At 45.1% G+C, this 17364-nt stretch overlaps 1 protein-coding gene across 11 annotated transcripts in view; it reads right to left on the bottom strand.

The window, feature by feature from the left end:
- Positions 1-17364, bottom strand: part of LOC122564941 (dynamin-1) — a 243150-nt gene that overhangs the window by 25967 nt on the left and 199819 nt on the right. For all 11 annotated transcript variants that reach the window (XM_043720440.1, XM_043720447.1, XM_043720444.1 and 8 more), the window contains 3 exons: positions 10449-10622; positions 9339-9580; positions 6591-6821 (listed from right to left, as the gene is read on the bottom strand). In XM_043720440.1, coding sequence (XP_043576375.1) covers positions 6591-6821; positions 9339-9580; positions 10449-10622 — 647 coding nt within the window. The remainder of the gene's footprint in view (positions 1-6590; positions 6822-9338; positions 9581-10448; positions 10623-17364) is intronic.

Raw genomic sequence — 17364 nt, 5'->3', positions numbered from 1 at the left:
TGGTCACCTTCCTATCGGAAAGATGTTGTGAAACTTGAAAGGGTTCAGAAAAGATTTAAAAGGATGTTGCCAGGGTTGGAGGATATGAGCTGCAGGGAGAGACTGAACAGGCTGGAGCTGTTTTCCCTGGAGCGTCGGAGACTGAGGGGTAACCTTATAGAGGTTTACAAAATTATGAGGGGCATGGATAGGATAAATAGGCAAAGTCTTTTCCCTGGGGTCGGGGAGCCCAGAACTAGAGGGCTTAGGTATAGCGTGAGAGGGGAAAGATATAAAAGAGACCTAAGGAGCAACGTTTTCACGCAGAGGGTGGTACGTGTATGGAATGAGCTGCCAGAGGAAGTGGTGGAGGCTGGTACAATTGCAACACTTAAGAGGCATTTGGATGGGTGTATGAATAGGAAGGGTTTGGAGGGATATGGGCTGGGTGCTGGCAGGTGGGACTAGATTGGGTTGAGATATCTGGCCAGCATGGACGGGTTGGACCGAAGGATCTATTTCCATGCTGTACATCTCTATGATTCTATGAGTCTATGACAGGTACGTGGATAGGAAAGGTTTAGAGAGATATAGTCTAAACACAGGCAAATAGGACTGATTCAGTTTAGGAAACCTGGTGGGCATGGATGAGTTGTGCCGAAGGGTCTGTTTCCTTGTTGTATGGCTCTATAAGCTCTATTATAATTCTGTAGCTCTGTGATAACAGCCTCACTTTGCCACTGGTCTTTGGGAGCGCAATTGCTGCTCTCCTGATCTCACTTCCTCCACCCCCATACCGCCCCTCTCCCCCACCGAGACCGGAATGTTCTCCCCCTCCTGTTGAACCATCTCCTGCTAATCGAGGTGGAGAAGGTGCGACGCTTTGGTAGTGGCAGCCATGTTATGTCAGAGTATTTCAGCAACAATGTAGCATTATAAAAAAGGAGATTCCAAATGAAACAGACAGCAAATGATGAGATACTTCTTTTACTAGGACCAAAGAGCATTGTCTCAGAATTAAGAGGCATGGATTCAAGACTGAGATGAGGAGGAATTTCTCCTCTTTGAGGGTTGAGAGTGTTTGGAACTCCTTGCCTCAGACAGCCATGGGGCAGTATTCTTGTGTATATTTAAGGCTCAGATAGATGTTTGATTAGTAGGGGATTCAAAGGTGTTGAAAGGGAAAGGGCAGGATGGTATATATGACAAATATCGGATCAGCCATGATCCTACAGAATGGCAGATCAGGGTTGAGGGGCCAAATTGTCTACTCCTATTTCTAATGGTTTTCTGGTGTTCATCTTCCATGACATGTGGGTATCGCTAACAGGGCCAGCATTTACTGGCTATCCTTAATCGTCTTTGAACTGAGTGGCTTGCTAAACCGTTTCAGTGTCATCCACATTGCTGTGTGGGGCTGGAGTCACATTGAGGCCAGTCTGGGTGAGGAAGGAAGGCAGACAAAGGCCTTATTTTTTAGATTTAGATTAGTTACAGTGTGGAAACAGACCCTTCGGCCCAGCAAGTCCACACCGACCCTCCGAAGAGCAACCCACCCTTCCCCATTCCTCTACATTTACCCCTTCACCTAACACTAACCTAACAGTGGCATAGCCAATTCACCGAACCTGCACATTGTTTGGACTGTGGGAGGAAACCGGAGCACCCAGAGGAAACCCATGCAGACACGGGGAAAATGTGCAAACTCCACACAGTCGGTCTCCTGAGGTGGGAATTGAACCTGGGATCCTGGCGCTGTGAGGCAGCAGTGCTAACCACTGAGCCACCATGCCGCCCCTGTATCTTTGACTGTGGATTGAAATGGGAGAACTGTATTTTTTAAATAAAGCACCAGGGAAGAGATTGCTATGCTTCATAAAGCAAGTGACTGAACCTTATGTAAGTGGTGTTTACACTGCTGTTTTGTCTCACTGATAGGGAAGGTGTTTAAAGATATGGCACCATAAGGCGTGTACAAAGGGAGATTCGGCGGGAAATAAGTAGCTGATTGGGCTGTGGAGTTGTCAATGACAAAGGCCATCTGCCTGCCAACAACCATACGATTGGCTCCTGGGCAACTGATCAGCTTGTGGGTTGAATAATATATCCAGAAGTCTTTGGACCACTGGAAGGAACAATGGTGCGCTGTGTGTCTCTCGACAGTTAAAAAAAATCTAAAGCCACTTTATTTTCCCTCACCAGTTCCTGCAAGCTTGCTTTTAACCAAGAAGTCAGAGACTTTATAACTTCTGAACCAGTTGCTCTGTGCCTCTTGCAAGGGAGTGAAAAATACATGGAGTTAAGAGTTTGGGAAGCAGCAGGTCCTGGCAAGTGAAATCATCATCTCAGCAAACCCTGTACAAAAAGAATTTATTTTCCTTCCAGTCTTTCACTCCACCCAAAACACTGATGCCTGACTCTGTCTGTCTGTGTAAGTGCCTGTAGGGAGGGTTTTATGAGAGGTTTAAAGTTTTAACAAGTAGAGTTATATGTTGACAGTTCACAGTTGCTTACCTGTAACTAGAATCTATTTATTTGTAATGTAGCAATTGGAACCAGGTGGATCTCACTGACTGTGAGATCCTTGATTGGGATCGTTAAGCTGGGCCAATCAAGGAGCCCTGGCTGACAGATATAAATAGGAGGTTAAATACGGAGTTACAGGGTAGAGGGATGAATTTGTGCGATGCCCTTCATAGGTTCAGTGTGGACTTGTTGGAACGAATCGCCTGATCCGACATTTTAAAAAAGAAGAAAAAAAAAATAGGAGGTTGGGGTTGGGGAAGCAAGGTGGGCTGTCCTAGAGTTGGTTGGAAGGTGTGTCAGGACAGACTGAGAGCCGGAAGGGGAATAGGGGCGAGCTGCCCCAGAGTGGCCGGAGGGTGGGAAGGACGGGTGACTTGCTGGGTTGCTGGGGGTCTGTATTTTATGCACTTTTTAAAAATGTAATTGGACTGTCTTATATGTACTTGTTATTATTACTGTTTTGTGATGATTGAAACTGATTTGAGGTTTGTCCTCATTTCCTTGAAAATTGAACGGTGGGGTGTGGGGCCTGGCTTTGCCACTCCTTTCCCTTGTAAAATTGCTGTTTCTCTGTATACAGCTGTTAGTGTTAACTGTTTTGTAAACTGTATTGTTTAATAAAATTTAGAAAAACACACAGGGGAAAAAAAGGAGGTTCAGAATCCCCTCAGTTCAGGGACTGGGGTTAAAGAAAAATGAAAAAAATGGGGGACTCAAGAGTCTCCGGACGTCAGGGACTGACTCTGAGTTGGCTGGTCACAGCCAGTGTACTGTGCACATGTAAATAAAGGGGGACTTGGTGACAGGATACTGGCCTCAGTGCAGTTATTTTGTGTAAATAATAGCAGTTCTTGTCATGTAGAGAAACTTGGTCCATGCTTTCTGTCAACCTGGGTCTAAAAATAAATCAGGGAATTTCAATTAAAATCTTAATCTTTTGTGGTGTCTCAGGGAATAAGGGGGCTTGACTTCCAGCAAATACTGCAGTGAGGTGTGACAGACATGAGCAAACCAGCCAGTCAATACTTTTATGGTGAACATTTCTGTGACTAGCTTTTATTTCCAGATTCAATGAACTGAGCTGAAATTCCATCAACTACCACAAGTCCTTAGCATTAAACTGGGCCCCCAGATGACCAGCCCAGTAACGTTACTGCCAAAAATGGTGAAAATACATAGGACGGCTGGAGACAAAGGGATTACATTTTCAATCGTATTCACCAATCCCCCCTTTTCTGACAATGATGGAGACACATTATAAATGTTTTATGTTATGAATTTAGTGAGACATCTAACCATGTGGAGGATACACAAAACAGTTGCATTTATATAGCACCTTTCATCTATCCAGGGTGCCTCAATGTGGCTTTACCAACGACTTGTACTTTTGGAATGTAGCCAGTATTATAATGGGGTAAATCTCACAATCAATTTGCACACAGTGAGCTCCCATAATCATAAAAGACATAATTAATTAGATAATTTTAGTCAGGGGCTAAATATTGGCCAGGAAGCCAGACACTGAAAGCAGGAAAAAACATTGGGAGGTGGTGGAAATCAGCATCACAATAGAACCCACCATTCTATCTAATCAACTAGAGACAAGCACTTGGTGCGTTGCATGTTGTTGATCGGAATAGTGAGGCCCTCACCCATGGCTAGTCAAAGTTAAGAATCACACAACACCAGGTTATAGTCCAACAGGTTTATTTGGAAGCACTAGCTTTCATAGCGCTGCTCCTTCATCAAGTAGCTGTGGAGCAGGATCATAAGACACAGAATTTATAGCAAAAGATTACAAACGTAGATTGCTGTTCAGTCTTTCATCTTTCAGAATGGGTTGCAGGTTTCAGTTCATTAATATGTAAATCCCAGAACTTCTCTTAAGTCACATTCTCAAGATAACTTGAGGTTTTATTTTAAAAAGGTGACATGTATTAAAGGTGTGAGGTTAGAGTTCAGTACCGATGAGGATGGCCTCAACCGGGACCCTGGGTTCAAGTCACACTACAGGTGACCCCACTACACTATACACTCTCTTACACACACAAGGGTATGGGCGGACACACACACACACGTGCACACACACACACTCGCGCAGACCCTCTCCCATGCACACTATCATACACCCCCCACACTCACATCCATGCACACCCCCTCTCATTGGCTTATAGTCCATCACACTCACACACACACACACTCTCTACCAAGCACACATAAACGCAAACACAATTTTGAGACAAATTCTATTTTGCTCAAAAAGCATATTATCTGCAGGCAGTCAATCCATGTTACATTTCATAAATTCCTACTTTGGAAACAGAACCAGTCTGACTCAAGATTGGGATACAGACAGACTCTAACCTCACACCTTTAATACATTGTCTGAGCTGAGCTGTCACCTTTTTTTTAATAAGACCTTAAGTTATCTCAAGAATGCGACTTAAGAGAAGTTCTGGGACTTACATATTAATGAACTGAAACCTGCAACCTTTTCTAAAAGACTTAACAGCATTCCAGGTTTGTTCAATATATCATTTCAGTTGCATGACACTGTAATCTTTTGCTATACATTCTGTGTCTTATAATTCTGCTCTACAGCTACCTGATGAAGGAGCAGTGCTCTGAAAGCTAGAGCTTCCAAATAAACCTGGTGTTGTGTGATTTTTAACTTTGTCCACCACAGTCCAACACCACTACCTCCATATCATGGCTAGTCGATGCTAATTCACTAGATGCCACGTCTTTGTACCCTGCTTGACAGCTCTGAGCTATTTGGTAGAATTTCTGTCATCGTTTCATTGATCTCTCAGTCACTCACTGTGGGGGACCATCTTCAATCACCAATTTAGTTAAAATCTTGTCGCCAGGTTTTTATTATACAACTGGCTAGAGGAAACATATCTGGAACTTTACTCTAAATAAACCACAGCTGCAGGATACTTAAAGGGAGTTCAGCTTCAAACGTTTGAAGGCTAAACTTGAACATCTTGGCTTTGACCTTGGGAGGGAACTTTCAAGAAGGTTAGCAGAGCCAAAAGAATGCAACTGGTGGGAACATGGCTGCTCCTCATCCGATCTGATCACACCTTGCATTGAATTCAGTATAAAGCAATATTGACCAATGCACATTCAATATTCCAGCTGAATGTGTACAATACTTGATTGGAAAAGTGGGATCAAAGTAGCCCATACTCATATACTCAAGGGATACAATTCAATGCTACAATTGTAACTTGGGTGGGATTGGCATAAGGCAGATATTTACAGATGAGGGTCAGAAACAGCCTTGTCTTTCTGGGTGAGCTCAGTACGTTGGAATGAGCACTACCTTGTGTTGGCCCAGTCCTTTCCCAACTCCTAAAGAATGCCAAAAGACAACTCTTTAGATTGACAAAAGAATGGGGTCAGTGACTGTGCGTTGGCCAACTGGATGATTTGCCGTAATAACTCTAAGAGTGTCTGTAAGTTCCTAAAAGACTGAAGAAACAAAAAGAGCAGTTTGTTCACTCGCCCACGCTGAATAATATTGAGTTGTTGAGTTACTGTTGACTAAAGATGAAATGAAGTAAAGACTGTATTACAATGACGTAGAGAGGAACATGGTTTGAGTGACTGCACAAGAGCAGTGCTGATTGCAACTCCTCACCTCCACTCATTCTGGTCTCACCTAAGTATGCTGGCCACTGAGAGGAAAGACCACTGTCTTAGGTGTTTCTGCTGAAGTTAAGCAGTGGTCCGCTGAGTTATCTGACCCTCCCGATGTCTCAAATATATATAAATATAATCTTGTATCAGTGTGAAATGCCTTGGGATTGATTGTTGGATAGAGTCAAAAGCCAATGTTTGTTTGTCTTCTGTTGTGCTACTGTACAGAACCAAACTGCTTTAGTGCCTATGCATGTATATAAAGTTATTTTTATGAATAAAGTATATTTTTGAAATATAAAGCAAGTTCGGGCCACTGATTACAAAGGGGGATTCATCTGACTGATGTTTTTGCCTAAAGTGGGCTTTTTGGTCAACACAACTTCCCCCTTCCTTCCCTTGGAACATCACTCATTCCCGATCCGAAGGTGACTTACCTGGGGACACCAGGAGGAGCTCGGTTAGGCCTGGAAGGGACTTGAGGTGGAGCCCCGAAAGGATCTGGAGAGGCGCCGGGGCGAGAGGGAATTGGTGGGGCGCTACCCGGGGGTCCTTGAGGAGGGGGGCCAGCAGGCGGGGGTGGCCCTGGAGCAGGACCACGGGACACAGGTCTGACTGGAGGAACCGCTGGAGCTCTCCTCTGCGGGGTAGGGCTTGAGGTTGGAGATCTGGGAGAGAAAAAATAACAAAGGACTTGATTGAGTCTTTACAAATCACAGCCAACCAACAACGGAACACGGGAGACCACAGTACAGATGAAGCTAAGTCACACAGCTATACAGGCCCCTTATAAACCTACTTCTTTTCTTGTGATTTGTAATGGTCCCAGCATCAACTACTTTATGTAGGGGTGGTGCAGTGGCTCAGTGGTTAGCACTACTGCCCCCACAGCATCAGAGACCTGGGTTCAATTCCAGCCTTAGACAACTGACTGTGTGGAGTTTGCACATTCTCCCCGTGTCTGCGTGGGTTTCCTCCCACAGTCCAAAGATGTGCTGGTTGGGTGGATTGGCCGTAGTAAATGTGGATTGCTCTTTGGTAAACAAGGCTAGAATGTAAGGTTTAGACAGTTGACAGCACACTCTGGTGGTTAGGAGATAGGAGTGGGGGATGTGTACAGAAGTCAGAGTGGCAATTGGAAGCTTATCAGGCAGAGAAAGTTACAGACTTTTTCATTCTTAAGATGAGGATGCGACAGGCTCGGCCAGCAGTTATTGTCCAGAAAAGCAATTAAGAATCATATATAGGCCAGACCAGGTAAGGACAGCAGATTTCCTTTCCTAAAGCCCATTGATAAGCCAAATGGCTTTTTCTCCCCCCTTGCAATTAACAATGGATTCACAGTCAACATTAGATTCATAATTCCAGCATTTTATTAAATACAAATTCCACCATGGCAGTATTCCCCGGAGTGTTACTTGGGTCCCTGGATTAACAGTCCAGTGATAAAACCATTGGCCGTCACCTCCCCGATATAAGGGGGAGTGAAGCCTTTTGAACACGAGATTGAGAATTTCACATTGGGAGACACAAAACTGATACTGAAAGAAGTCACCGAGCAGAGAGATGCTGAGTGAGAAGGTAAGGGCATGTAAATCTGAAGGTAATACATTAGCATGGAGAGAGGATTGGTTGGCAGGCTGGAAGCAGAGAATAAGGATAAATGAGACACTTTCAAATTGGCAGGCTCCAATTAATGAAACACCACAGAGATTAGTGCTGGGATCCCTACTATTCACCATCTATATTAAGGTCTTAGATGAAGGAACACAGCTGAAGGGATTCTAGTTTGCTGATAATACAAAGTTAGATGGCAATGTAAGCTGTGAGGAGTCTACAAAGTGATATGCATGGGTTAACTAACTAGGCAACAAGGTGACACATGGTGTTATTCACTTTGACAGTAAGCTGAAAGGTGAATTCGCTCTAATGCCAGAAAGTCACTCATTAGAGAGAGTGAACTAGTGGTGACTAAACCTGAGGGTCACCATGCCTCAGGTGAGGGGAGACATTGAGAAGGAGAGTCCTTCATGGTAACTTCAGCCGGTAAGGGAATTGAACCCACATTGTTGGTATCACTCAGCATTGCAAGCCAGCCATCCAGTCAACTGATCTGACTGACACCTCCCTCTCTCCCTCCCCACCTTGGTTTTACAGTGATAGAAAACCCAGCAGTAAGTTCTTAGATGTTGATGTTTAAAGAAATATGATGGAACAAAAAGAACACACAAAGTTGGTGTGAGGAGGAACAGGCAATTTGGAAGGCAGAGGGTATCTCAGCCCTTATTTCCCAGGGATTGGAGTACAAAAGTAATGGATAGGGGCTATGGGCTGACCCTGGCAGGACTACTGTGTGCTGAGTTGGTCACAATATATAAGGGAAGATACTGCAGCATTGTCAATGAAGATCCATCAGATTGGCTCCAAGAATGAAAGGGTTGTTTGATGAAGTAAACTGGGTCGATATTCTCTGACATTTTGGAGGATAAGAGGCGATCTCAATGAAACCCACCAGATTCTGAAGGAGCTTCACAAGGTAGTCACGAAGGTGTCATTTCCCCTGGGCTACAAACTCTACACCATACAGGCACTGACTGAAGACAAGGGGGTGATCATTTACGACTGAGGAGCAGAGAAATGTCTTCACTCAGAGGGTTGTGTACTTTTGAAGTTGTCTGCCCTGGAGGATTCTGGATCATTGACTACATTCAAAACTAAAATTAACAGATTTTTGATTCCCCCAGGCACACAAGGGATAGGTGTATTGGTGGGAAAGTGAACCTGATGAATGGCCTATTTAAGTTCAGATGAGCAGGATTCTTCAAGGGAAAGTACATCCAGTTAGGGTATAAAACCAGCCTAGCACGTGGTCTCCATTTCCCAATGACTTGAGAGTAGGTCATATCACAGGCAATTAGGTCCATCAAGTCTTCACTGACCTTCCAAAGAGCATCCCACCCAGACTCCCAACCTATCCCTGTAGACCCTGCATTTCCCATGGTTAATCCACCTAACCTTTGGACTGTGGAAGGAAACCCACGCAGACAAGGGGAGAACGTGCAAACTCCACACAGACAATCACTCAAGGATAGAATCAAACCCGGGTCCCTGGCACCACGAGGCAGCAGTGCTAACCACTGAGCCACTCACATGTATACAAGGTGTGGGAGTTCCAGACCACAAACCTTCGTCCAGATGGGATATCCCTGACTCCGAGCCAGGAGTCGTCTACAGGAGGTGGGAGAGGGGTGCTGCTGGTTGTGGTGTTGATGTCACCGATGATATTTAAGGCCTCTTTCAGGGCATGGTACATTCTCAGCATTTCATCACGGCGCTGGGCTTGCTCAGGGGACTCTTCCATCAGGATGTTCTGGTCTGCGCATGAGTATAGTTGGGCCAGAAGCTCGGACTGGATGAAATCTTTTGTCTGTGGTGAAGAAATGAAGAGAAAAGGATTGCCATTAGTCCCAATGGATCCCTTCCATAAATAATGTCAGGGCACATCCCTCTGGAATACAAAATGGGGCTTGACTCCACTAGTTATGAAAGTTATATTGTGGGGGGAAACTGGAGCACCCGGAGGGGACCCACGCTGACACGGGGAGAACATGCAAACGCCATACAGACAGCCGCCTGAGGGTGGAATCAAACCCAGGTCCCTGGCACTGTGAGGCAGCAACGCTAACCACTGAGCCACTGAGTCACTCTAGACCTGAGGCCAGTTGAAGCCCAGGGATGGGTCCAAGCCTGAGACCAGGGCCTCCCATGTGAGCAATAGGTCACCCCCTCCCACCCCAGACCAAAGCAGCCACTCCTGCTGAAATCAATAAGGCCTGAAGGCCTGAAGTGTGCAGGATCTATCTCACTGTAAAGGCAGGAATTCAAGAAATCTAGATAATGTGGTGCCTCTGCCCACTTCAGAAATCAAGGTGGGCTTTCTCACAACAGGGGTACAGCCAGAGAAAAAGACCAGCTCCTCCAGCTGTTGGCTCAACTTCCGGACGGACTGACCCAGTTCCAGCTGTGACCCAAGACTGGCTTTATCCTGGGGAGGGGGGTTTGGAGGGAAGGGAGTTGGCGGTCACAGTGGGAAACATTGACCACCCTCAGCCCAGCAGCTAATTGATGGATCGTGAATGGACTGGAAGTGGAGATAGTGTGTGATTGGGTCAGAAAGTCCCCCCCTCAGTGAAGGACCAGCCAAGAGGCCGGGGGGGCGGGGGGAGGAGGAGGCGGTTGCGCTCCAACAGAACGCAGTCAGAAAGAAAATGGAGGAAGCCGAGTTCTGTACTCACATTAATAATCATAAGATGCATGATAGTCTTGGGCATGAGGTCACGGATGGTCTTGTTCACAATTCCCATGTACGAGTCCACCAGATTCCGGATGGTTTCCACTTGCCTCTCCAGCTGAGGGTCCATTGAGTGCATGAAGTTGTCCCCAGATCCGTTTTCTTCATTCTCACTTTGCTGCTCATTGTGAAAGGAAAAGGAATCAGATCATTGCTGGAGAATTTTCCAGGGACACTCTAAGGTTACACAAAGGGCAGAAGACATCTCGTGCACTCTCTTGATGACAGCCTACTCAAACAACACAACCTCCACAGTTAGAAAATGTACTCCTCCAGATCAGACCCCAGCACCAACAATGAATTCGAAAAGCATCTTGGCACTTTGGTGTCTACCCAAGACATTTTCAAAAGTTGGCAACTCCAAAAGCCTTCTCAGCAAGCGGTCGAGAGATCACCTCCACGTTTTCACAGAGCCTCCCTGGAGTTCCCTCACCATTGCAAAATCTTAACACTCTTTCCAGTAACACACTCACCTCCTTTAGCCCAACCATTTCCCCACCTCCAGCACCACTCCAAATGGCTGGAAAACGTGGAACGGTGTTTCTGTTATCGAAATGCTTTCTGCCGATGTACACCAGATAGCTGCGCTAATGCAGCAACAATGCAGCAGCAGACTGGAAACAGAAACATCAAAACGCAGAGCTCACTCCCCAGAGTTTGAAAATGAGTCTCAATCTAAAGGGAGGCCACTTTCTCCTCACCAAACGATAGAGGGCACCCTTCAGCACTGGGGCCTTCTCTAGGCTTCCGGTGTCCTTCAATGGTTCCCATAGATGTTGTTGGTTGAAATAACCTTCGTGCTGCACATACACTCAAAAAATGGTAACTCATTTGATGCCTTGAAGGATAGACAGCTTATCAATAGAAGCCAGCTGTTTGACAAAAGACACAATTAAAAATCAGAGAATAGAGATCCAAGATGGCGGCGACTCAGCAAGTCTGAGTCTATAGTGCTCCTCCCAAGACTTGGGCAAAGTGGGCCACCCGCCTCTACCACACTTACCAAATCATTTTAAATAGTTTTTACTTAATGTAATTAGTTGCTCAGTACTAAATTTAAACAGTCTAGTCTCCTGTAAAAATGACTAGGAGAAAGGAGCCCGCAGTTCTCAACAGGCAGGAGCCCCTCCCCCACCCTCCCCAATCCGCAGCCGCCCCTGGGGACTTACCTACGGTGGCGAGCCTCATGGAAATAATCTCCAAACTTGACGCGAAGATCGACACCTTCATCGAAGAGTCCCGGAGCCGATGGGACTCACTCTTGGCCGCGCTACAAAAACACGACCGAGACATCGAGAATCGAGGTCGTCAAAAAAATATTCGTTTACTGGGCCTTCTCGAACGGGAAGGAGAAGGCCAGCTTACAGCGTTTCTTGAGCAGTGGCTTCTACTGCTGTTAAATCTGGAGGCTGGATCAGGGCAGGTAAGGGTGGAATGGGCCTACCGGGTCGCAATACGCGGGCCCGGCTCGAACCAGCATCCCCGCCCGGTCCTGTTCCAGCTGCAGAGCTACAAGGAGAGGCAGATGCTCTTGGAAGCTTCCAGAAATCTTGGGAAAGATCCCCAAGCCATGATTTATAAAGGATCCAAGATTATATAATTCCAGGACATTTCCCCAGCTTTGGTCTGAAAGAGGAAGGCGTTTGACGAAGCGAAGAAGCGTTTAAGGGATTTAAACATTCAATACTCCTTGCGCTACCCAGCTACGCTATGCTTCAGCCATGAAGGGTCCGTGTATAACTTCGGATCGCTGGAGAAGGCCAAAGAATATTTGGACTCTCTTAGATAAATTATAAGAGTTAATTGCCTTCCCCCCACCCCGGTTTACTCCCTTTTTTTCCCTTTCATTACCTTACTGCTTCATATTATCTCCGGGGGTGGGGAGAGGGGTTTATTTATTTATTCTTCACTTAGCGATCTTCTCCCCCTTTTTTAAATATATATATAGGCCAGGGGGTCTAGTTAATGTAGGTGGGGGGGGAGGTGGTTACCTTATCCTATTTTACCTCTGTCTTTAGAAGCGGGGTTGTTTTCCCCTGTTATTTTGTATTACTATATTTAATTATTATTTGTTGAGACTGTAATTTTATAGTTATATGTGTTCATATATAGTATTAACATTACCAAATATATCCAGGTGTTGGTGTGGGGGTGGGGGGGGGGGGGGGGAGGTAGGGGTACTCATTGTTAATTCTAGCTCAGTAGTATATTTGAATTTTCTTTATCCTATCGTGAGGTGCCTGGGTCAAGGGTGGGGCACTGGTTGGGAGAGGATATGATGGGGTTTTTGAAAGGAAGTGATGCCCCCTGGGAACAAGGGTGAAAATCTCCGTTTAAATATGTTTCATATTTTTTTATTTAGAAATAGTTTTTATTATATTGATCTGAGTTTTTTAAAGAGCTTTTATTTTTGTGAATTTTATATGCTCTATGCTTGGGATGTTTTGGATAGGGTTTCTTCTCCCGAGCGGTCTCGGACTTGCCCAGTGATTATGTTAATCAGTCGATTAAATGGTGCACCTGGAATGTCATGGGGAGTAATTCATCAATTAAAAGGAAGAAAATATTATCAAACCTCAAGAAAGAAAAGGTTGATATAGCTCTCCTATAGGAGACACATTTATTGGATAAAGAACACTTGAAATTATGACAGGGAAGAGATTATTTTCCATTCTCTCTTTCTGTGCAAGGAAAAATATTTTGGTAAACTGGGTGGCTGAGGACCCACATGGAATTTTGGAACTGGCACAGATTAATTATGGAATATATCCCCCCGACTTCCTTACAAATATGGTGCACCAAAAAAAAATGAATTATTCCATAAGATATGGCAGCCCTTCTTGAACTACACAAATACAGATATCTCGGTCATCCTAACAAGGGCTTTTATTTAACTGAGAGGGTGAACCTGGCTGGTCCGGGGCCTCTTGGGAGAGGAATCCCGCACGAACACGGGTTTTGTTATGATCTGATGTTAACACATTCTGAGCATGTATATCACTACTCAATTTCTGTGTTATCCGTTGTTTTTTTTCCCTTGAATAATGTAAGAGATTTAACCATACACTCTGGTTAGTTGTAGGTTAGATGAGTAGATAGTTGAGTTTTGTTTTGTTTTTCTCTTGGTATTTCTTTTTTTTTCTGTTTAATAGATTTTGGTTATTATTTATTTAAGATTTAATTGTATATCAATGTTTATACTTGGGTTTTTTTTAGTTTTCTTTTGTAAACGTGTAAAAACATGTAAAATTTTCAATAAAAATATCTCTAAAAAAATCAGAGAATAAAGTTTGTCTTACAAACAGAGACTAAGAAGAAGAATCATTAGGAAAAAAGCAGGTAGAGAGTTGAGGCTGACTCCATTAACAAGAGTTGCGTAATTATCTGATTATGGCTATGATTTATTAGGGTGCTGTTCAGGCAGAGGTAATCAAAGACAAAGATAAGGAATAAGATGGTTTGACCATCTGAACAGAACCCCTATAGTGTAGAAGAGGCTATTTGGCCCACACTGACCCCACTCAATCCCTGCATTTCCCATGGCCAATCCACCTAACCTGCCCATCTTTAGATTGCAGGAGGAAACCCACACAGCCACAGGGAGAATGTGCAAACTCTACACAGACAGTCACCCGAGGGTAGAATCAAACGTAGGTCCCTGGTGCTGACAGGCAGCCGTGCTAACCACTGAGTCACTGTGCCACTCCAATTAGAATTGTTTATTTTTCAAAATGCAGCTTCCAAGACATTCTCCTACTCAGGAGTTCAATAAAGTATAAACTCAATCCTTACTGAGGACAGATCATGTTTTTCTCAACATTGACTATTTTGGAAATGCGTTCCATAATCGAGAGAGGTTCATAGTGACCATCAAAACACAGTCACGGAGTTGCTGCATCTCATTGTAGATTCAATATATTTACAATCCCTCACTGAGAAACTTCTCAATAAACAGAACTTAATGCTCAAAACAGGATGTCTTGCATGGCCCCATGTTCAATCTCCGCTCCCCTACTCTACTGACTGCTTCCTGAGATAACAGGTCAGGAAAGCAGACTAAAGGCAGGAGGTCAGCCATAACCTTAATGAACAACAGGATAGGTCCAAATGGCCACACCATCCCAAATCTCATCTTTGTCTTTGATGACCTCTAAACACCACTCTTATAAACCACAACCAGAGCCAGATAGTTATCCAGCTCTTGTTAATGGGGTCAGCCTCAACTCTTCCATCGTACCCATTGATTTTACTTCCAGCCTCCATTTGTAAGGTCAATCTATATTGCCTAGTTCTTAACCGTGCCTTGTGCCAAATCCCTGGCTTCTGATGACAAAATCTCCATCCTTCCAAACCTGGGCACCAAATCAGTAACCAGTTTTTTTTCTGACAGTACATGTAGCATGGAGGTTTCTCTCACCAAACAACATGTACGGAAACCACAGAGGGACACCAATAGCCTAGGGAAGGTTCCAGTGTCGAAGGGCTTCATCTTTACAAAGGCAAATTAGATGCTGGAGTCCAATACAAGGGTAGAAAATGCTGGAAAATTCTCACCAGGTCTGGCAGCACCTGTGGAGAGAAATTGGATCAATGTTCCAAACTGGTGACCTTCCATCCAAAGGTCACCATTATTTCTGGCGTCAGGTCATTGATCTGAGATGCTATCCCGTTTCCCTCCTCTACCAGAACTGGTGAGTATTGCCAGCCTTTTCTGGGATCTCTCTGAGGCTGGGCATATTGCTGAGGGATCAAGGTATAAACATTCCAACCTCCAATTGGTCTGGCACCATGTTCCTGGCATTGATCATCTATCATCACATTCCCTTGGCCAATAGGAAAACTGGGTAGACTCTTCATCACCCCAACTGGATGATTCGCCACTGTCCGTCAAACAGTATTTCCCAACCACAACATCCCCAGCCCATCACCGAAAACTGATATTCATTCATAAACAGTAGTTTGAAGGTAAAGAAGTTGATTATTTCCAAAACGAAGAAACAAAGATTGTGGAAGCGTATCATCATGCACTCATCAGGACCAATCCCAAGAATACCAATGCTTGAAGAGAATGTGCTGATTGGCTGGCAAAACACCACTGATTGGCTTCAATTCAGTCAGAGTCCACTTGATTGGACAGCAAGTAGACTCTGATTGGCCTCTACTCAACAAAAGCTTATTGGCTTAACCAATCAGCTTCTGAAGAGTTACACCATTCGTGAAATGTTAACGCTTTCTCTCTCCTCAGATGCTGCCACACCTGTTGAACTTCTCCAGCAATCTCTGGGTTTGTTTTAGATTTCCAGTATCCACAGTATTTTGTTTTTATTGGTAGAAGAATGTTGCTCCCCATTACGCTGATGATGAGTGCAAGATAAAAGGCTTTGACACAACTTTGTCTTTTTCTTTCATATTTGTATAAATAATCATCAAAATCAAACAAGTGCCTTCCATGAATATTTTCTGGAGATGTCGGAAGCAGTGAGCAGGAGATCTATCTTCAATTGGTTGGAGTCCCCAGGCCAATCCCGGAGGTTGGCCATGCCTTGGCCACACCTGGGAAGGTGCTAACTCGGGTAACAGTGCAGTCCCGACTCCCAGACTGTGACTCCCCCAGAGCACACTTCAGAGATAAACAGGGAGAAACAGACACTCATCGAACAGCCCAACAGAACTTCAGAAACCATTCATGCCTTTGTCTTTGGTCATCCCCTAGCATTTCTCAAAGAGGACGGAGCCATTCACTGGATTTTGCTGCCAGATTCCACAGTGGTATTGAGGTTTCTCAACCTATGAGCTTTGACGGGAAGCAACGGGAAGCTGCCTGTCCCTGCCACCAAATCCAGGAAAATGTGGGAAGCAATAATTTCACAGTGTCCGCTACAGAGGATGGTCCATTCCCGGGGTACAGTCATTTCACAGTGTCCGCTACAGAGGATGGTCCATTCCCAGGGTACAGTCATTTCACACTGACTGCTACAGAGGATGGTCCATTCCCGGGGTACAGTCATTTCACAGTGTCCGCTACAGAGGATGGTCCATTCCTGGGGTACAGTCATTTCACAGTGACTGCTACAGAGGATGGTCCATTCCCGGGGTACAGTCATTTCACAGCGACTGCTACAGAGGATGGTCCATTCCCGGGGTACAGTCATTTCACAGCGACTGCTACAGAGGATGGTCCATTCCCGGGGTACAGTCATTTCACAGCGACTGCTACAGAGGATGGTCCATTCCCGGGGTACAGTCATTTCACAGCGACTGCTACAGAGGATGGTCCATTCCCGGGGTACAGTCATTTCACAGTGACTGCTACAGAGGATGGTCCATTCCCGGGGTACAGTCATTTCACAGTGACTGCTACAGAGGATGGTCCATTCCCGGGGTACAGTCATTTCACAGTGACTGCTACAGAGGATGGTCCATTCCCGGGGTACAGTCATTTCACAGTGACTGCTACAGAGGATGGTCCATTCCCGGGGTACAGTCATTTCACAGTGACTGCTACAGAGGATGGTCCATTCCCGGGGTACAGTCATTTCACAGCGACTGCTACAGAGGATGGTCCATTCCCGGGGTACAGTCATTTCACAGTGACTGCTACAGAGGATGGTCCATTCTCGGAATACACGATACCAGTGCTGTCCAATACATTAGCCACCGGCCAGATGTGACTAGTCGGGGGATCTACATGGATCTGCCTCCATTTCTGATTCGTAAGTAAAAGCTGAGTGATCAGCACCACAAACTGACATGTGACCTCAGGTGCCATGTTTGCACGATTGAGGATCTTTAACCTCCTTGTGCGCTTCATAGCAAGTCGAAAAATCAAGAGATGGCTTTATGATTGTCCTGTCTGCTTC

The sequence above is a fragment of the Chiloscyllium plagiosum genome, chromosome 30 (assembly GCF_004010195.1).
Source record: "Chiloscyllium plagiosum isolate BGI_BamShark_2017 chromosome 30, ASM401019v2, whole genome shotgun sequence".
Taxonomy (NCBI): Eukaryota; Metazoa; Chordata; class Chondrichthyes; order Orectolobiformes; family Hemiscylliidae; genus Chiloscyllium; species Chiloscyllium plagiosum.
The sequence above is the reverse complement of the archived record's forward strand: the minus strand, read 5'-3'. Positions and strand labels throughout refer to the sequence as shown.